Source organism: Vitis riparia, chromosome 18 (genome assembly GCF_004353265.1).
Source record: "Vitis riparia cultivar Riparia Gloire de Montpellier isolate 1030 chromosome 18, EGFV_Vit.rip_1.0, whole genome shotgun sequence".
In the NCBI taxonomy this organism is placed as follows: domain Eukaryota; kingdom Viridiplantae; phylum Streptophyta; class Magnoliopsida; order Vitales; family Vitaceae; genus Vitis; species Vitis riparia.
This window is the reverse complement of record NC_048448.1, coordinates 13,675,383-13,696,694: the sequence shown is the minus strand read 5'-3', so window position 1 is coordinate 13,696,694 and position 21,312 is coordinate 13,675,383. Positions and strand designations below refer to the sequence as shown.

Here is a 21,312-nt window from a genome sequence, read left to right as displayed (position 1 = left end):
TATGCCATCATTGATCTCTTACACCTTCCAAGCCATGAAAATTATAAAATGCCCCTTCTATTTAGTACTTTTAGGGAAAAAAAATTATTTGAAACAATAAAAAATCTTTTTATTTCTTTTTGAAGGTTTTGAAATTGTTAAATATAACAAAAAAAAAACAAAAAAAAATAAAACTTGGATTTTTTTAGAAAGTATATATAAAAAAAAAATTGTTCTTTTCATCTCATTTTTTATTTTTATATTTGTTTTTAAAATAAAAAAATTTCTCACCATGTCTAACATTACCTTGAGATAGATGCTTAAATTAAAATTATGGTGGAGTTCCATCACCACACGATGGATTTAAGAATTAAAATAAAAAAATAAAAAAAAATGGAAGTACGGACTCCATTGATAGAGACAAGATAAGATGGACCTTGTAATTGGTGGTGTAACTTGGAGGATCATATTAGCGAATCAAGAAAACATAAAGCAGTGATACCACGTCCACAAAAAAGGAAAAATAAAAAATAAAAAAATCCACTTCTTCAGTATCCCGAGCACCTCAAGTTCTTCCCCATTGTTCCCCACCCAAAGAAAATTTATTGAACTACTGAACAAAAGAGCATATCACTCAGTTCTCTTGTCTGAATTTCTGATCACAAGGGCCTATCTCAGTTCTCTTCCAGCATTTTTTTCTGCGTACAGAGAAAATGGGAACATCCATATTCACTAGCTGTAGCTTTTCCTGGAGAAATCATCAGCATATCATTCCTTCTCACCGTTTTCTTTCTCATTCTTCGCTGGATAAGGGTTTATCGGTAGCAAAAGCTGCTGTAGATACAAGACAGAATGGTTGTGTTGAATTTGTTGATGAAGAAACTGAGAAGTTCTCTGGGTTTTTGAAGAGAAGATCCGCTATTGTTTCTGGGGTCTCTTTGATTTCTTCCACAGTTTTGGGTTTTCCAAGAGAGGGATTGGCAGTTGTGAAACAAGGCCTCCTAGCAGGAAGGGTACCTGGTCTATCTGAGCCAGATGAACAAGGTTGGTTTCATAGCTTTCATAACCTTAAACACATGTGCTCTGTTTCTTTCTATCTTTACTAGTGTATTTTGGACATTGTCATGGTTTGAAAATTGAGAAGGAAAGCAGAATAAAGCAAAACCCACAGAAGAGAAGAAACACTTTTCTCTAAACATTCTCTCTTCCAAACACACTAGCTTGAGAGTCTGCCTACTGAAACATATCTCCATTGAGAAAAGCCATTTCAGTGTATATCATTCTTTCTTCATATGCCATGTATGCCACTTAGAGTTATTACCCATTTGGTAGTGGTCTTAGAAATCACTTATAACCATTCTAACACAAAAAAAAAATATTTATCATTAAGTGTTACAAAGATTAAAAACGTTTTTTAAAATCGGTATCATATGCACTCATAGAGTGCATTTGACAGTGATTATAAAAAATGTTTTTAACTTTTCTAATATTTGAAAGATAAAAATTTTTAAGTGTTACAAAAATTAGAAATACTTCTTAAAATCAATATCAAACGGAGTATTAGAGTGCGTTTGATAGTAATTTTAGAAAGTGCTTAAAACCTTTATAGCATTTAAATTTGTTTATCTTTCAAGTGTTAAAAAGATTACAAACACTTCTTAAAATCACTACTAAACACACTTTTAAAGCTTGTTTGATAGTGATTTTAGAAAATGTTTTTAACATTTCTAATACTTGAAAACAACTTTTTTCATAAAATTCTTTAAAATATTAGAAACATTTTCTAGAACCACTGTCAAACAAGATCTTAAAACCCGTTTGACAATGATTCTATTAAACGCTCTTAATTTTTCTAACATTTGAAATTTTTTATCATTCTAGTGTTAGCAATGCTAAAAACGTTTTCTAAAATCATCCCCAAACGCACTCTTAGTCTGCTTCCCATACTCGGTCTAAGCACTTTTATACTGGTCAGAATTCAAGATGAGAACCAAATTAAAAACAAAAACAAAATCATCTCTGATTTCTTCTCCCCTCTCCAACTATTGTTCTTCCATGTGAAAAATCACATTATATGCCATCTTGCGAGGTTGGAAGATAGGCTTAAATAGACACAATAACCAAATTTCACATTTTTCCCCATGTACATTTGCAAATATTTTCTGCAGTTTTGCCACATTCAGCCAAAACTATGTGCGGAATCCCTTTCTTGAAACTTAAATTAACATGCTAAAGCAACTGGGTCACTTAGAGCTCTCTCTGTTGTAAAGTGAACTGTCACCTTGATTAGTAAAGATGTGCTCAGACAGGTTGGAGGACATACCGGAGACCGGATGAAAAATCTGGAGGCCATGGTGTTGGATGGAGTCCGATTATTCCTTACATCTTTTCAGTCCCTTCTGGTTGGGAAGAGGTAATAATCTACCTCCACTGGACCATAGACTCGACCCCTATATTGATTCATTTTCCCCCTTCCTGGACATCTACCTCTACCACAATTTCACCAAATAAGCTTCTTGATCCATGTCACAGGTTCCTGTATCAATTGCAGATCTAGGTGGGACAGAGATCGATTTGAGGTTTGCCAATTCTAAGGAAGGGCGTTTATTTGTCATTGTTGCTCCAGTTCTCAGATTTGCAGACAGTAAGTTTCTGACAGATCTTGTATTTAAGACCTTGACTAGTGGACAGGAATCTTGAAATGAAATGCAGTTCTGAAGTAGTTTTCCATGGTGAACTTGGTTCACTAGCCTCAGATATTCATTTCTTATCATAGTGTTGCTATGATGTACAGATCTTGGGGATGATGCTACAGTTGAAAAAATAGGACCTCCAGAGAAAGTGATCGCTGCTTTTGGACCAGAAGTGATTGGGGAGAATGTAGAAGGAAAAGTCTTGAGCATGGGAGTAGTGGAGCACTCAGGAAGAACATATTACCAGTTCGAATTGGAGCCACCTCATGTTCTTATCACAGCAACTGCAGCGGGAAATCGCCTTTACTTGTTCAGTGTAACTGCAAGTGGTATAGAATTTCTTCGTCCTCTCATGCTTCATATCAAAAAACAAGAAATTGTTAGCCATAAATGAAGTTTGTGTCTCGCAAAATGAGCTATAACTGATTATAGGTTACTTATTTCTGCAGGTCTTCAATGGAAAAGACATTACAAGGATTTAAAAAAGATAGCTGACTCTTTCCGTGTTGTCTAGTCGAGATATTTCTATGAATTGAGGGAGCATAAATATAATATCCTTCTCCTACAATGAAATTTACAACAAAAAAATTGCATGTATAGAAAAATAGAATTCATTTTTGAACCACATATTTTTGGTTCACATTGAATCTTGGGAGAAGCTTTGTAGAAGTTGCCTGGCAGTGGTTTTACTAGTATACCTAGAGGCCAACCTTCCACTTTCTCCATGATCAAAATTTCCATGGTTCAGCTCCTTTGCGATTGCTTTTTCTAAAACTGTTTCAAGCAAACCACCTGTTGCCCATCACTTCTCTGCAAGGTACATGATGGCCTGGAAGCATGTTGCCCTGACATTGGAAGGAAGAAAGTTTCCTCTTGTCTGGTGAATTGGGGGCAGTGCCCTTTCAATCCCAAATCCATGCTCTCATGACGAATGGATATACTGCAATTACATATAATTTACTATGTATAATATAGTGATTCTAAAAAGCGTTTATAATCTTTTTAATATTTAAAAATTTTTTATTATTCAAGTATTAAAAAAATTAGAAACGTTTCCTAAAATCACTGTTAAACACACTCTAAAAGTGCATTTGACAGTGATTTTAGAAAGGGTTTTTATTGTTTATAACACTTGAAAATTTTTATCTTTCAAGTATTACAAAGATTAGAAACATTTCCTATAGTTACTGCCGAACGAGCTCTAAGTTTGCTTACTGGATTTAGCAAGATGCTTTAGACTTCACTTCATAGCTGATGGGGTATGAACCACTGGCATGATTTACTCATGGGTGGTGTTGCCTGGCATAATTGAACTGCACCCTGTTGTCTTTTGAAACCCTTTATTCGCCATTTCCATCCTCATCTTTTCAGCCTTCTCCCATCTATCAGAAGCAGCATAAATATTTGACAGCAGCACATAATGTGAATCACATCCAGAGCTAATGTTAGAATCCACTTTAACAATCTCTTCCACCACCCGGTCTGCCATCTCCATGTCCAAATGAACCCGGCAAGCTCCAAGAAGGGCGCCCCAAACTACATCATTTGGTTTCACTGGCATTCTCTTGATCAAATCATAAGCCTCTTTAATTCTCCCTGCGCGCCCCAAAAGGTCAATCAAACAACCATAATGTTTGATGCCCGTTGTCAAGCCATATTTTTCCATCCTAGAGAAAATTTCTAAACCTGCATTCACAAACCCCCCGTGTGCACATGCTGAGAGCACTGAGAGGAAAGTTATCTCATCTGGCCCCTCATGGGAGTCCTCCATTCTGCCAAAAAACTCAAGAGCCTCCTTACTTTGTCCATGAATGGCAAAACCTGAGATCATGGAATTCCAACAGGCCCTGTTCCTATGAGCCATCCCTTCAAAGATCAGTCTTGCATTAGCTAAATCTCCACACTTTGCATACATGTCAACCAGTCCATTCAGAACAAACTGATTTAGCTTTATGCCCTTATGATTCATCATGTGATGAATTTTCTTACCAGCATCCAACATGCCCAACTGAGAACAAGCAGATAAAACACTGGCTATCGTGACCTCATCTGGCTCAAACCCTTCAGCTTGCATTTTTCCAAATGCTTCCAAAGCTTCCTCAGAAAACCCATTTTGTGCATACCCAGAAATTAGGGAATTCCAATTCACCAGATTCCTTACTGGAATTCGATCAAAAATAGACCTTGCCTCCTTAACATTACCCTTCTTGCAGTACCCAGAGATCATAGATGACCAAGCAAAGAAATTCCTCTGAGGCATCCCCTCAAAAACTTCCCTTGCAGCCTCCATCTCCGCATTTCTAGCATACCCATCAACCATCACAGTCCAAGTTACTACATTCCTCAACTCAGATGGAACATCATCAAAGAAACGCCTAGCAGTCTCAGTATCCCCGCTCCTTGCAAACCCATCAATCATTTCAATCCATGTCACTGCAGTTCGTATAGACATCTTTTCAAATAATAACACCGCGGACTTGCTGTCTCCATTCCCCATGTATCCACATATCATCGCATTCCATGTCACCGCATTCCTCTCAGGCATATAATCAAATACTTTACGAGAATCAACAACATTCCCACATTTTGCATACATACAAACCAACGAAGTTCCAATCATTACATCAAAGTCTACCCCATTCTTGATTGACTCAGCATGCAAAGCTTTTCCATGCTTCACTATGGAAAGAGAAGCACAAGCCTTGAGAACCAAAGGCGCCACACCCAGAAGGAATACACCTTTCCTGCGCAAACCAGTATACACAAGAAGGGCTTCTCTTGGGGCTCCTTGAGAGAGGTAACTTCTTATAAGGTGACACCAATTTGAAAGACTCGGAATGCCTTTTCCGGGGCAAAAATCAGAGCCTTGTTTGAGGGATTTGGGGAGTGATGGGCTTTGGGTCTGGTGATTTTGACGTTCATTCTGGGTTTTTGGGCGAGGGCTGCGGGTAGTATCTAGTGAGTTTTGGGACAAACTTCCAATTCTCATCATCTGCAGTCCAACTGTCATTTGGAGGGAGATTGTGCCAGCTTAGCGGGATTTTTCACCAAAAAAAAAGAAAAAAGAAAATATATATATATATATATATATATATAAAGTATTTGTTAAAGATAGTTTAACCTGAAAAATAATCTTTGAAAAATATTTTTTAATATTTTATAAAATAAATGTTTGTTTAGAAATTTAAATATTTTTAATTATTTTTATTTTATTTCTGATGTTTTTAAAGATGTTTTAAAAAACTAATTTTTATATTTTTAAATATATTTTAAAAATATTTTTTATATAAAATATTTTATTTTCAATTATTTTCTATATTTATATAATTATTTTTAAAATAATTCTTAAAAAACATATGAAAACAATTAAACTATGTTGACTAAAAATCACATATTCTCTGTTTTTAAAAACAAAAAAAATCATTTTTTATTTTCTTATTATTAAATGTAATTTTTTGAATAGGACTTTAAATTTTAAAATTGTAAAGAAATAACTTTAAATTTTAAAAATTAGGTGAAAATTATTTTTCAAAAAATAACTCAACTTATATTTTAAATAATAATTTTTAAATATGTATATAGATATTGAAAAATATTTAATAAAGATTTATATCTGAAAATATTTAATTTTATCCATTGATCCATGCACTAAATCACATTGTAATTTTAAGCTGGCCAACATAATATGGCTCATCTCTTAACAAATGCCCATATTTCCCTCATTAATAACGAAAATGCCCCTCCTAATGGTTTTCTTGAGAATAAATTAAATTAACTGTATTTTGAAGCTATTCCGGTAATGGAGCAGAAAATGCTCCGGATCCTACAAAACTGCAAGAATATCCGAGAACTGAAGCAAACCCATCTTCAGATTTTCATACATGGCCTCCAGCATAGCGATTTTATGCTACCGAAACTGATCACTGTCTCCTCCGCTTTCAATTTACTCGATTATGCGGTGAGCATATTTCAAAATTTTTGTAATCCAAATGTTATTGCTTATAATACTATGATTAAATGTTTGATAGGACAGACTCATAAAGAGGCATTGCGTGTATATAGTCGAATGAAGGCGTTGATGGTTGAGGCCAATAGTTTTACCTTTACCTTCCTTCTTAAATGTTTTGAAACCTCACAAGCCTTGGAAGATGGTAGAGTGATACATGGTGAAATTTTGAAGTTGGGTTTTGGTTCTAGTGTGTTTGTTCAGAATTCCCTTTTGGGTTTCTATGCAAACTGCAGTGAGAATTTAGGTTCTGCTTACCGGGTATTTGAGGAAATGCCTGAACGAGATGTTATTTCATGGAATTCTATGATTAGTGCTTATATGACTCGTGGGGAGATACAATCTGCAATAGGGTTATTGGATAAGATGCCAGAGCGGAACATTGTGACGTGGAATTCTGTTGTTTGTGGGCTGTCTAAGGCTGGGAACATGGAGTTAGCTCATTCTGTCTTTGAGCAGATGCCACTGAGAAATGAGGTTTCTTGGAATTCAATGATTTCTGGATATGTAAGGATTGGTGATGTGAAGGCTGCACAGTCTATTTTTGATCAGATGCCTGAGAAAACTGTGGTTTCCTGGACGGCCATGATTTCAGGATATGCAACAAATGGAGATCTTAAATCTGCAGAAAACATTTTCAATCATATGCCAGTTAAAAATGTGGTCTCATGGAATGCTATGATTTCAGGTTATGTTCACAACCACGAGTTTGATCAAGCTCTGTGTGTATTTCATCATATGTTAATCAATGGTGAGTGCAGGCCTGACCAGACTACTTTGATCAGTGTACTGTCTGCCTGTGCTCATTTGGGGTCTCTTGAACATGGGAAGTGGATCAATTCATATATTAAGAAAAACAAGCTTCACTTGTCAATTCCATTAGGCAATGCTTTGATAGACATGTTTGCAAAATGTGGAGATGTAGAAAATGCAAAAGAAGTGTTTCATCATATGTCTAAAAGATGTATAATCACATGGACAACAATGGTCTCAGGGCTTGCGGTTAATGGGAAATGTAGAGAAGCCATAAATCTCTTTGATAAGATGTGTCTAGAAGGAACAAAACCAGATGATGTTATCTTCATTGCTGTTCTGTCAGCTTGCACTCATGGAGGTCTGGTGGAAGAAGGTAAAAGGGTATTTGATCAAATGGTACAAGAATTTGGTATTAAACCCCGAATTGAGCATTATGGTTGCATGGTTGATCTTCTTGGTCGAGCAGGGAAGTTAGAAGAAGCAGTCAGATTCACAGCAAGAATGCATTTGAAGCCAAATGCTGTCATTTGGGCCACTTTGTTATTTTGTTGTAAGATTCATGGAAATGGAGATTTGTTAAAATCCGTGACTGAGAAAATTATGGATCAGGAGCCGTCAAATCCCAGCTATTTAACTTTGGTTTCAAATTTGAGTGCCTCATTTGGACGGTGGGAAGATGCCTTGAGCTTTCGGGTAGCAATGAGACAGCAAAGAATGGAAAAAGTACCTGGTTGTAGCTCAATCCAAGTAGGGAACAGGGTCCATGAATTTCTAGCTAAGGATACACGGCATGTGCAAAGGAAGGAAATTTATAGAGCTTTGGATTGTTTAAATGGACAGTTGAAAGTTGAATGTGATTGTGCTATAAGAATATCACAATGACTATTGCAGTAAGGATGTTTACCCCATGGTGGATGATTTAAAGAGTGGCAAATAAGAACGATGAATAATGAAATTATATATCACCTTTTGAGCAAATTGCCAAGTGAAAGCAGGCACTTTTTGGCTGCTTTCAAGAATGGGAAAACTTATATTGCAGTGTAGTAAAATGAGAAGGTATTTCACGAGATGGGTGATATAATATAGAAATTGAATTGAAAAGTCTAATTTAGGGTGAAGGAAGAGGAACTTTGCCCTGGTGAAACTGCATTTTGATGCATGGATGACTAAATTTCTGAATTGATGTATCTAGCAAATGGGCTTGTGGGCACTTAGCAGGGAAAGAACTGTGGGCAGTGAAAAAGCAATTGTTGTAAAGGAGTGCTACATTTTCTTACAGATTGGACAAGTAATTTAACTTGGGCAGAGTCTCATTACAAGAATGCAACAGAGATGGAAACAACTCCATTTGGCTCTTGGCAAAGGAGCTTTTGAGTTTCTGTGTGCCATTGTGATACCATTAGTTTGGTTTTGCTTCCTCTAAGCCTTTTTCAAGCATACAAGTAGGAGCAATTTTGAGAGGATCAAATCTCTGATTGGGAAAGACAACATGGGCACTTGTAACCATATCTAGATTTTAATTTAATTTTATTTTCAGTGCATGATTTCATCTCAGAGGTTTGCTGCACTGTCAAATGCAACTGTGTGGAAATGATTTTGGGACAATTGTGTTTTGGATCTTGTTGGGCCAAAAAATTAAGTTTTGATCTATATAAGTTCACCATTTAAGCCAAAGACCTAGAGTAAGTGTGAAAATTGAGAAGAAGGATACTGATTTTTTATCTTTGCAAAAATGACATTTATTGACTGAAAAAAAAAGAATAGAAAAACATTAATTTAAATTTTATTTCTTTTGTAAACCTCAATAAAATTTAATTTAATTTAGTGATTTAGAAAAAATACACCCTTTTAAAAAAAAAAAATTATTATTATTATTATTATTTAAAAATCAAACATCTTAGAAAATATATATATTTAAAATTGTGTATATAAAAAATAACTAAAAATATGTCAAATTTTTTTTTTAAATGATATATTTTTAGAATATATTTTTTAAAAATATTACTTTTCTAAAAATAATAAATTTTCAGAATGATTATTAAAAAAAATAAAATAAAAAAGTTTGTCAAACATTGTGGTAGAAAATACTCAAAATAGTTTTGAAAGGTATATTGGTTTCTTCACATTTTATATCATTTCCATCAATTATGCAACTTTTATAGGTCAAATCTTAATTTTTGGCCCAACCGATGCAAAACACAATTCTCCCGTTAATTTTCTGGCATTTCTACCGGTTCTTTTAGTTGTTTGTCTTCTAACTGTAGCATGAATGGTTCTGCCACTGTTTCAAAATTTCCTTCGTACCCGATAAATCCTCTATTCTACTATTGGTTCATCACTATTTTGTATTCATCTGTAGGGGAACAAATCAGCCATCCATTGCTTTTGAGTCTCAATCCTTGCCTGTCCTTCAACCCTCTCCAATTTCAGTGTCTGTTATGGTTCCTCAGTTATTGTCAATGTCAATGATTTTCTCGTTTCGGACCACTGGTCACGATTTGTCTGACAAGGTGGCGAAATCTGATTCTTTCACATTTCCTTGAGGATTGTGTGGATGAAATCGTCCTTCTTGTTATGTTCAATACCAGTTTCTTTTTGTTCTTTTCTTGTTGGGTGTTATCATTTTTGGTGGAATCAATGCATGAATATGATGCAACTACAAGAAAAATATTGTAAGATGCTATTCCATTCTGAACAAAAATTCATCCCAGGTGATGATTATTTCATTTTGAAATAGAATGAAGTGATGGGCAAGAGCCAAGTGGTACACACAACACTTTGGTGTTCAATGTTGATTGTATATCAAAATTCAAAATTCAATGTTGGTTGTTGAGAAAGGATGAAAACATTTCTAATCCAGGAACTGCAGCCTTCTTTTAGGATTGGTTCAGCTTCGTTGAACCTCTTGTGTAATCATAACTTTTGTATTACTCTAGCTTTGCAACACAAAATTCTGCTTGAGGGTGTCTAAAAGTCGCCTTCCAATTATCACTCACGCAAACAAATTATTGGATGAAGAGAGTTAATTATGCATGTGTCGTGGAGATTGGTTATTTGTATGTGATGCTGTTTTGTTCTAACACCAGAAGCAATCTGTTCAATCATTTCGGTTACGGAATCTATTGGTGACTGGAAAGCGAAAGCGAACAAGAGACATGAGGTATATGGTCCCAAGTTCCATGCACCTTGGCTGCTTTTCCTGCCTGACGACAATGCGAACCTCCAAAACCTCATGGCCTTAATGACATAAGTCAGGAGTGGTGCCAAGTAGCACAGGAAATGTGTGGTGGGACTACTTGAGGCCGAGAAAGACGACCTGTGCCATAACACAACACAGAAACAAACAAAGCAAGTCCCTCAAATCCATCATATGGATTCCTTGACAGCAAGGTATGTGAAGGAAGAAAGAAAGTGGCTTTCATTTGAATAACCTCACTGGAAAACCAAGTGAATTTGTGTATAACATCAAAGTAAAAGAGAGGAGATGGAAAAACACTCTAGAATAATGGGAAGAAAGCAGCCTATTAATTCACGTATCTGGGGGAACATATCAGCCTACCCAACAACTTTTGGCTGATATGAAAGTGAAAATGCAGACGCGGAGAACGTAAAAGATTTTGTTGGCAACTGTCACATGGTTTCTGACCATTGTTCATGCCTGCCTGCCTACCTACAAGTTCAGGTCCTTTCAGGATCTCTGGGCTCAAAATTATGTCAAACTGAACTTCCCCCTGTTGAAGTGGCTAAGCTTCATTACCAAACGAGTCATAAAGAAGGGAGAAGAAAAGTAACCTGTTTTTCACTTAATTTTCATCTGCACTTGACCTAGCTCACAGGGCACCAAGAATTGCCCAAAAATATAAAATAAGAGGAAAGGAGAACCTCATTAATGGCAGCTAAGCTTGCGTCCACAAGTTTGATTTGAAGACTATATATGCTCCATACACGGAAAGTATTCGTGATTTTGTTGGCCATAAGCTTCATCTCTATCTTCTGTAGAATCATTAATGCCTGCGGTTTCTGCATGTGGCCGAACTTTGGCTAGGACAGACCCTTGTATGCTCTTTCAACTTAAAGAGCCCTTCACAAGAAGGCAGTGTAGCCTTCAAAACTTCAATACCAGCCCCCTATAATACAATGACTGTGATGGGTCCTTATGAGTAGAGTGAACACAGAGAGGAGGGCTCTTTACCCCCCATGGCTAGTTTACCTACTACATTTCAGTCCATGAGCCTCCCTCATGATTGTGGAAGTTTGGCATAGACTGTTGTTTTGTCAAATTTTTGTATAAAAGCAAAATGAATGGGGACATTCGGATCAATCTATATAAAAGCTAAGCAGTGGATGATGGTATTATTGGCAAAATCATTCTCAAGATGAGAACCAAAATGGCCTAATTCAATTAGGTATGTTATTTTGAGGGTGAACCAACTTTCCCAAGACCCAAACATAGAACTAACTTGATTCAGGTTGGTCTCGATTTTGTCAAACCAAAAGGTGGGCATCATAAAAGTTCAAGACGCACAGGCATACCCACTGCCAATCACCCGAAGTTAAAAAGTTCATGGTTCCTTATCACAGAGCCTGGTATTCTGGTCTTTGCCACGGTGACAAGGGTAGACAATATCTCCTTTTAAGGGTGGGCTGTTTGGAGAAAAATTTTCTTTCCTTTGGAGTACTCAACAGGCTTTCCTAGTATAACCATGAAAAGCCTGCATTTTCTTTAGTGATTTTGCAGAGAATATGGGTTCCAAATGGTGCCTACTTGGCTACTTGTGATGGAAAGGGAGGGTGGTCAATTCTGAGAATGAGGAAGTGGCAATATGAAAATGAAGTCGTCTGTGAGGGCATTGATGACAAAGGATTTGATGGGAGCCACACCCTCACAAGCTCTTGTTTTGGACTGAAATGGAAGATGCCTCTAGGCCTGGGACCCCAACCCCAATGCATCTAGAAATTGCATGAAGATATGGGTCTGTATCCTTGGCTAGGCTCCTCTCACATGCTAATATTCTTTAAAAAATTCCACTTGAGTTACATCAGCGGAGTGACCATCTAATCTTGTCTATCTTTTTTATACCACAAAGCATATAAATATGTGATGATTACTAACATTTCCCATAACTTTCTAATAAAAGAAACTAGAATACAGAAAGCCCATTCCCTATAATTTGAAAAGAAGGTAAAATAATTTTCTAAATTTGTGGGTTCATTGCTTTCATTGTACCACTTTTGCTAATGAACTGAAGGCATGGATATTGAATTCAGGGAACTTCTTACTCAATCTGTGTCCATCTGCAGGAGTGATCTTTCTCTATCATTGGCCTCAGCACCATCCTCACTGAATCCAAATTAATTGTGCTAACACATGCCTAACTTGCCTTACCTACCTATGACAAGGAATGAGAATAGCACACATTCTTTCCTTTTTCCTTTTTTTCTTAAAGGGAAAACACTAATCCTGAAATCAAAGAACTAATCGGTAGTTAGTTTGCTAAAGGGAGAAAGAGATGCTGATTAAAAGAGAGCCATCTGAAAGATCAGCATAAGATCCGATAAAGTTAATGAAAAGGGGGGTTTTCCCAATAGGAATGTGAAATGATTAGCTTAGAAATATTAAGAATGATCCTAATAGCAAACTCAATGATGCAAATTCAAAGGAATAACCCACCAACCTTTGAAAAAGAAGTTCTGATATTTGCCTCTTTTTTCTTCAGTGATGTGTGCATAATGTGTGGACACAGGTGGGTTGGGAGGAAGTCTAATTATATTCCCTAAAAAGAATATCAAATCATTTGTCCTCTTCTCATTCAACTTTGGAGGCTACTCCCCTCTCGAGCGATTCACAAGCTCTGAAAGCCAAAGCATGGATGTGACACAGTGGAGGCCCTCACATGATCAGAAAAAGAAACCTGTAGAAAACAACACTTCTGAGATCCTACTTTGAAGCTCTCAACAATTTAAATATGGTGGGTTTAACTGATGAATTCCTTTTCCACACTGCAGCGCTTTGGGCATTAATGCTTGGTTGAGTGAATTTTAGCAATTTCATTTGCAATATTCTTACCAATAATTTTGTAAACTTTTCCTTTTGTTATAAATCATACAAAGATAATAAAATAGAAAAAGAGCCTTTTCAAATTTTATGCCTTGTTCAAATTGTTCTCATTTTTAACTGGTATTTGATAAACCAATTTAATAATTTAAAGTGATTTAATAACTTAATTTAAGTTATTAAGTAAATTAAGGTGATGTTTGTTTTTTTTTTTTGCTTTTTACTAAAAGCAATTTAGTTTTGGAATTTAGGTTATTTGTTTTTCTACTTTTTCATAACTTATCATAAACTTTTTACTAAATAGAAAAAACTAAAATATGTAGCTTTTCTAAATAGAAAAAAATAACATATTGGTTTTTTTTATTTTTTAATACTTAATAGAAATAAAATACTATAAAAACAAACAACCTAATATTTAACACTATTAAGCGTTAAGGTTCTATTTAGAATTAAGTAAAAAAACAAACACCACCTAAGTATGTTTGGCAAAATAACTTAATAGTATGACTTAAAATCAAAAATAATTTTAAGTAATAAGTAAAAATAATTAACTTATTTTTAAGTCAACATCTTCATTTTACCTTTTTATCCTCATTTGTCCTAATTATCTTTACGATTTCTTTTATTACTTTACAACCTCTATTGTTATTCAATCTCCTTTATTCTAGTTATAACTTATACGGATAAATATGTCAATTTGATGAATTAGAATAAAATCTTAGTTAATTTTATTAAATAATCTTAATACTTAAAATAAAAAAATAAGTAATAAAGCTTTTAAGTTAACCATTTAAGAATAATTTCACTTAAAATCAATTTAAATCATGAAATTAATGCATTTACCCTTGTGAATTTAACTAATATTTATCTTCATCGATTTTAACTCATAATTATTTTCATTAATTTTAAGCAATAAATTTATTTATAAAACATTCATATTTAAGCATTATAGATGCATAAAATAACTATAAAATATTTAATATAAAAATAAGTCATGAATCGAAATCATAATTCTATAATATGAGAAAATAAGATAAAAAAGATTTCAGATTGAGAATAAATTAATTATTTTGTTTTAAATTTTAATACTTAAAGTTATTTTGCCAAATATGTTTAATCTATTTAACGACTTAAATTAAGTTATTAAATTATTTTAATCACTTTTTCATAGGTTGACTGGACTTGATGCAACCAAATAATAAATTAAAAAAAAAATGTAATTTTTAGGAAGTTCTAAAACCATCTAGATGCCACCATTATAAAATAAAGAAAGGAAATGGATAAAATGTCTTTCTCAATCATATATTCTTCTTTTTCTCAATCCAATCAAACTATTCAAAAAAGTGAAGATATTTGTGTTGTAATTATCATTGCTACATGTTATAAGTTTATCCAGAGTCAAAGTGAAAAGATTTTATAGATGAAACAATTTGTAAATATTCTTAGACATCTCAAGAGATATGTCGTGGTTTTCTTTGGTGGCACAAGAAGAAGATATGTTACGACTTGTATAAGGTGATTTACCTTTCAGTTGAAGATTATCACCGTTAATAAGACAATATCACATCATCATCATCACACTTTACATAAAGATAGTGTAGGACAATATCATATCCTAATCAGGTCATACCACATTTGTCACTATCTCCAAAATATACAAGAAAATATTACAAAATTTTAGAGGGCTGCCAACATATTTTAGGTATGCTTATGCCATCTAATTGGAATTGGATTCATCCTTCTTCACACATTCTATTCCCAAAGTGGTGGTAGGCCTTTCATACAAGAAATCCCCTCTTTGTTTTCTTGGTCTATGTTGGGTTCTGTTAAAGAGAGCCATTGAAATGTTGGAGATTATGTGTTGCTGCCCATCACATAGGTCATGGCTAACCGTATGATGTTGTGTGCGGTCATGTGTAAGAGCATTTAATTGAGGGGGAGTCCCATTGGCCCGCTTTTTTATTTATTTATTTATTTTTTTGGCACAAGTAAAATTATTTAAATATATATATGTGTGTATAAAATGATTTTAATAATAAAAAAAAGAGTCTAAAATGATCTTTTAAGAAGATGAATTGAATATAAATGATAATAATTTGAGCTTAAAAATGAACTTTTAGAGATTGGCCCTCGAGTGCAAAGGCAAAAGGGAGCTTTTTTTTTAAAAGACGAGTTTAGCATGAAAATAAAATAAATTAGGGAGGGTAGTATGTAATGGTTAAAAAAAATTATTTTATTTATTTTTCAAAATAGGCTTTTCTAATAATATTTTTAAAACTCCTTTTTGTTGGGGCCTTTATAACACCACTCTGTTACATCAGCATGCCATAGGGATTCTAGCTGGACCAAAGATTCCCTCTTGCACCTTGGAATTTTAATATCTGAAATTACTAAAATGCTCTTATCTCACGTTCAATTCAAACCCTGACTCGGATCCTGTTTTCTTGCTCTTCTTCTCTTTCACTTCGATCCCTTCATCATCCTTTACCTCCTCGGTTTCCATTTATCTTATTTTCCTTCCCACTTCAAATTAAAAATACTATGACTCCTTTTATTTTATTTTTTGCAATTTGAAAGGTAAAGATAAAATAAAATGGGCAAATTAGTAATTCACATGTCCTTTTATTGAATAAAAATAATTTAATACTTTTTTTTATTATATTTAGGAAAGAGCTGGTTTTAGCTAGCTAATTTGAAAAAATAAAAAAAATTAATCTCAATTTTTATATATCAGTTTTATCTTCATTCATTTTAAAATGCATATATTTTTTATGAACCAAAAATAATTATTTTTTGAAATACCTTTTTACTTCATAATATTAAATAAAATTATCAAAAAAATTAATTTATCATCTTAATTTCATAAAAGTATTATACAAATAAATATGTTATAATTTTTTATTATACAGGATATAAATAAAATCTATCTAATTCTTTAATTAATAATGATTTTATATGTTGTATTATATAAATTCATTCATCTTCTTCTTCTTCTTTTTTAATAAAATTGAATAAATTTTTGTTAAGTTAATAAAAAATAAAATAAGAAATTTTAAAAATTAAATCTAAAATACATAAAAATTAAATCCAATTAAAACAAAAAACTTATAAATTTTAAAAAATAAAATAAAATATCAACTCCTATTATATTTTCAATTCTTTCTGGAATCTATATTTTCTACTAGTGTGATATATCAAAGTGAATGTTAATTTTTATTTTTATATTTTTAGCTTTAAATTTTTTTTAGTACGATTTATAAAATTTAAGTTCTTTTTTTTTTTATATATATTTTTTCATATTAGTGAGTTAAATCTCACTTTTCCTCATATTTATAAATATTATTCATCTTGTTTATGAAAAGCAGTATCTTAAATTTATTTATGGAATGACTTGTTTTTTTTTTAAGATTTAGCCTAAAATGATTTGTTTTTTCTTCCTAATATTCTATTTATGGGAATTTTTTTTTTAAAAAAATCCTATTATATAAAATGTACTTTTTTATGATTCTTTTGAATTGCAAAATCTATTAGAGAAAATAATGAAAATAATAATAATAATGTATTCATTTAAAATTTCATTTATTTAAGAAAAAAAAATAAATATTCTTGAATTTGGTTTTTTTCTTAGATTTGGCCTATAATGATTTGTCTTTTCTCCCCTAGTTTTCTATTTATGGGATTTTTTTTATAAAAAATTCCTATTATATTAAATGTACTTTTTTATTATTCTTTTGAATTGCAAAATCTATTAGAGGAAATAATGAAAAAAAAATAAATAAATAATATTGTACTCATTTAAATTTCATTTATTTAAGAAAAAAAAAGTACTCTTGAATTTGGTTTTTTTTCATAGATTTGACATATAATGATTAGTCTTTTCTCCCATAATTTTCTATTTATGGGATTTAAAAAATAATAATAATCCAATCTTTTTTAAAAAGTGAAAAAAAAAAATCACTAATTCAGTCTTTATCTATTTTACCTATAAATAATTTCTCATCTTGCCATCTTGTGTGTGAAAAAGAGTAGACTTTTCGGCCTATGAGGTGACTTATTTTTTTTCGATTCGACTTAAAGTGACTTTATTTCTTATCTTAACATACTATTTATGGATTATCTGAAAATATCTATGCTTCAAAAGTGATTTGTTTTCTATCATTCATTTGAATGGTTCAAAGCATTAGAAACAAAAAAAAAAAAGAAATTCAATATTTTAATTTGTTCAATTATATTTTTAATTTTTGTTTCAAAAAAATAAAAACTAGTAATAAATTTTATATAAAAGACAGAACCCCGAGGCAAAAACGTATAAATTTATCAATTATCTTTTAAAAAAAGCTTTAAAAATTTTACAACAAATCTTACCATTAATTAATGATTCAAAAATGGTAGGCACACTCTTTTTTTATTTCTTTTTTTTCTTTTTTTAATATTTGAAATGGTGGGATATCTTACGGAATCTAAGAGGAAATTTCAAAATATTGAAGAAATAAATGAAAAAATGAGACTAGAATTGAAACAAGCAAGATTGAAGAGATTCATGCTAAAAAGAGTGGAGACATCCCATCCCGGCAATGAAATGGTAGTTTGTAGGAAAAAAACAAACAAACCGAACTGAAAAGCACTGCTCCACACGTATGACTAGGAAACCTCTTTCACTCAAACCACCAACCTCTAAGTAAACCACCACCCATCACCATTTTCACATTCCACTTTTCACCTCTTTCTGATTCCATCACACCTACCGCTTTGTTTGCGCATTCAATGCTGTGGGGAAGAGACAAGTCTTGTTATCAAATGGGCTTTTAGGATAAGGATGATTTCTGTATTTACCGCGTGCTAGAGCGAAGCTAATCCCACCTCCCATAGTTATTTTTTTCTCATTATATATAGCCGGGCCTTCCTCCTGCTGCTGCTCTCACCACCTTTTGTTCTTGAATTTTGGGTCTCTGGCGCTTTCTTGGAAAAGCATTTTCCTGGTCTTGGTTCTTGTTGGATTGTGAAGGATGGACGCTCATCATGCTCTTCATTTCACGTTTGGGATTTTTGGTGGGTTTTTTTTTTATTTCCATCAAGATGGTCATCAGCTTTGTTTCTTGTTTAGATTTTGTTTTTTCCCCTTGTTTTCTTTCTGCCTTTTCTTGGTTTGTTTTTGATCTTTGAATTATTTGAAACAGGAAATGCTACCGCTCTGTTCCTCTTCTTGGCTCCACTGTAAGTAGAGAAGGCTCTCTCTCTCTCTCTCTCTCTTCCTGTGATTCTTGTTCTTTTGCGTTTTCAAAAGTTGCGCTCAAAGGGGCTCTAGTTCATCAAGAAAGTTGGTGAATGATACCAGCTGCTATATGTATATATACAGATGAGGATGACATAAGTGATTTTCTTGTCTTTTCTTTTCTTTTCCTTTCGTTTCTGTTCCTTCATTCCCACTTCAGACAATCGGCAAACTCAGATCTTTTCTTCCATTTTTTTTACCAACTAAACGCAGAGCTACCATCCAAATTTTCCTCTTCCAACCTCTCCTGAAATGGGTTTTCATTTCTCCAAGTATAGTTTTCCCACTTCTTAAAGCACTTCCCCGATATGGGAACAGATAAAAGATCAAACAGCTTCCAACTTCAGTTTTCTATCCCCATCAAACTTCTTCAGAATCATTTAACTTTAATTGAAATATTTTCTTTTTTTAGGATTACTTTCAAGAGAATCATTAAAAGCAAATCTACGGAGCAGTTCTCAGGAATACCGTACGTCATGACCTTGCTCAACTGCCTTCTCTCTGCTTGGTAAGCCTCCTCTGCTTTTAGTGCTCCTTTATCTTAATGCCCTTTTTACCCATCTGATTTTCTGGGTCTAGACCTTCACTGGGTTCTCTTTTCTTTATGAAATGGGGTCATTTCTGTCAAGCGATCACCAGCCTACCATAGACCCCGGGGGTTTTTGATCGGTGGGTACCCCGGGAAACATGGTAAAATGACATAATTCCCTCTGTTCATTTCTCTATGCTACTGGACAAAACTAGAGAAAACTTGGGAAAATATTTTAGAATTCTGTAGATTCTTAAATTTGATCTCTGAATGATGTAATCATAGGTTTGTTTGTGTCTGTACAAACATTTTGGAAAGGCTATCTCTAAGAACAATATTTCATCCTATTCCTTTGAATTTCTCTGGCACGCCCTTCAGTATGGAAGGCCCCATTATACTTTCTGAGTTACCCTCTATGAATCAAACAGGTATGGCCTTCCATTTGTATCAAAGAACAACATACTGGTGTCCACCATCAATGGCACTGGAGCAGCCATTGAAATCATATATGTGCTCACCTTCATCGCATACTCAATCAAGAAGGAGAGGGCTAAGATACTAGGCCTATTCATCTTCGTGCTTTCTGTGTTTGGGGTCGTCGTCTTCGTCTCCCTCTTCGCCTTGCATGGCCATAGCAGGACGCTCTTCTGTGGTTTGGCCGCCACCATTTTCTCCATCATCATGTATGCATCACCTCTGTCCATCATGGTAAGCTCAGTTTACTCCCTTTTTCTTTAGTAGTCTCTTGAATAAGACAGATTGGATTGGATGGGATTAAACCCCCTGATTATTATGTAATTGCAGAGAATGGTGATCAAAACAAAAAGTGTAGAGTACATGCCCTTCTTCTTATCACTGTTCGTGTTCCTCTGCGGTACTTCCTGGTTTGTCTTTGGCCTACTCGGTAAAGACCCCTTTGTCGCGGTAAGCGCTTGGTCCTTGTCAAGGTTTGCCTATGTGGTGGGGAATTACCCAATTGTAGTTTAATCAAGCGGGACATTATATGGTGCTGCAGGTGCCGAACGGCTTTGGGTGCGGCCTAGGGGCGATGCAGCTGATACTGTACGCCATCTACTGCAACAAAGGCAAGTCCAAGAATCTGGCCGCTGCAGACAAGCCGGTGGACATGGAGCTTGGGAAGCCCCAGCAAGAGAAGCAATCCAGGGCGCAAAATGGAAACGTCTAGAGCCACATGGGCGGATAGGGTTAACAAACCTGGACTTCCTGGGCTCTGTTTCAATTACTAGTGACTTTTTTGCCTTTTTCTTTTTTTGGTTTAGCGTTGCCTTTCTGCTGTATCTCGAATGTCTAATGACCAAGCCTCAAATGGGCTACCATAATACACAAGTAGAATGTTTGACTGATTTTCGCTTTATTGGTCCGATCTTATACGGAGATGGGCTATGATGGGGGTTGTGACTGAATTTTGAGTATCAGACGAGCCAAAGGGTAAAGGGCCGGCCCACAACGCACCTTGCAACAATTACAGACATAAATATTTTCTTTGTCCGACCACTGGCGGAGGCAGCATATGCCCATGGGCAAGTGCCTCCATGAAAAACCAATTTTAAAGGTAAAAAAGACTTAACCATGGAGCCAAAATTGCATCTTGAAGACACATTTCCCCCCTCCCCCCGCCCTACATATACATTTCTGACTCCGCCAATGTGTCCAACAACTCAAAATATCCATTAAAGAATGGAATTATTGTTTATAATAATACTCTAGTTAATTATTTAGGCTAAAATTATAGTTTTAGTAAGTTTTATCTAATAGAATTAATTTACTGTTTCAAGTGCTTCATTTTGAGAACGAAAATTGTCCCAAATTTCTCCTAACCTAAGCCCACGGGCCACCTCAAAGATTAAAAGTAAGCCCAAAGGCTGGGTTAGATTAGAAATGCATTTGGTCGGCCCAACCCAGCCAATTTGACCCCTTGTCAAGATTTATAACAAATTTTTCAATTTTGATAATATATTATGAATTCAAAGCTTTTCGAATGAAATGAAATATTATTATTAT

At 34.1% G+C, this 21,312-nt stretch overlaps 4 protein-coding genes across 6 annotated transcripts; 3 read left to right on the top strand and 1 right to left on the bottom strand.

Annotated features, from left to right (window-relative positions):
- Positions 1-523: 523 nt before the first annotated feature.
- On the top strand, positions 524-3,341 carry LOC117905820 (psbP domain-containing protein 4, chloroplastic). Of its 2 annotated transcripts, none has more exons than XM_034818682.1 (5): positions 524-1,023; positions 2,289-2,392; positions 2,512-2,623; positions 2,774-3,001; positions 3,122-3,341. In XM_034818682.1, exons 1-5 carry the CDS (start codon positions 693-695, stop codon positions 3,184-3,186), a joined length of 840 nt encoding a protein of 279 aa, XP_034674573.1. In that variant the 5' UTR covers positions 524-692; the 3' UTR covers positions 3,187-3,341. The 2 variants fall into 2 exon arrangements, with proteins under 2 accessions (XP_034674573.1, XP_034674574.1); XM_034818683.1 differs by having other exon boundaries at positions 931-1,023; positions 2,285-2,392.
- LOC117905819 (pentatricopeptide repeat-containing protein At3g21470) lies at positions 1,984-5,665 on the bottom strand. Of its 2 annotated transcripts, none has more exons than XM_034818680.1 (2): positions 3,888-5,665; positions 1,984-3,612 (listed from the first exon to the last, which is right to left on the bottom strand). In XM_034818680.1, exon 1 carries the CDS (start codon positions 5,662-5,664, stop codon positions 3,952-3,954), a length of 1,713 nt encoding a protein of 570 aa, XP_034674571.1. In that variant the 5' UTR covers position 5,665; the 3' UTR covers positions 1,984-3,612; positions 3,888-3,951. The 2 variants fall into 2 exon arrangements, with proteins under 2 accessions (XP_034674571.1, XP_034674572.1); XM_034818681.1 differs by having other exon boundaries at positions 1,984-3,027.
- Positions 5,666-6,471: 806 nt separating this feature from the next.
- Positions 6,472-8,941, top strand: LOC117905431 (pentatricopeptide repeat-containing protein At2g29760, chloroplastic-like). The gene is made up of 2 exons (XM_034818354.1): positions 6,472-6,630; positions 6,706-8,941. The coding sequence occupies exons 1-2, from the start codon at positions 6,472-6,474 to the stop codon at positions 8,314-8,316; spliced, it is 1,770 nt and encodes a 589-aa protein (XP_034674245.1). The 3' UTR covers positions 8,317-8,941.
- Positions 8,942-18,225: 9,284 nt separating this feature from the next.
- LOC117906031 (bidirectional sugar transporter SWEET1) lies at positions 18,226-20,665 on the top strand. Its single transcript, XM_034818964.1, has 6 exons — positions 18,226-18,538; positions 18,667-18,703; positions 19,174-19,269; positions 19,719-19,998; positions 20,095-20,214; positions 20,306-20,665. The coding sequence occupies exons 1-6, from the start codon at positions 18,496-18,498 to the stop codon at positions 20,474-20,476; spliced, it is 747 nt and encodes a 248-aa protein (XP_034674855.1). The 5' UTR covers positions 18,226-18,495; the 3' UTR covers positions 20,477-20,665.
- The last annotated feature ends 647 nt before the right edge of the window (positions 20,666-21,312 follow it).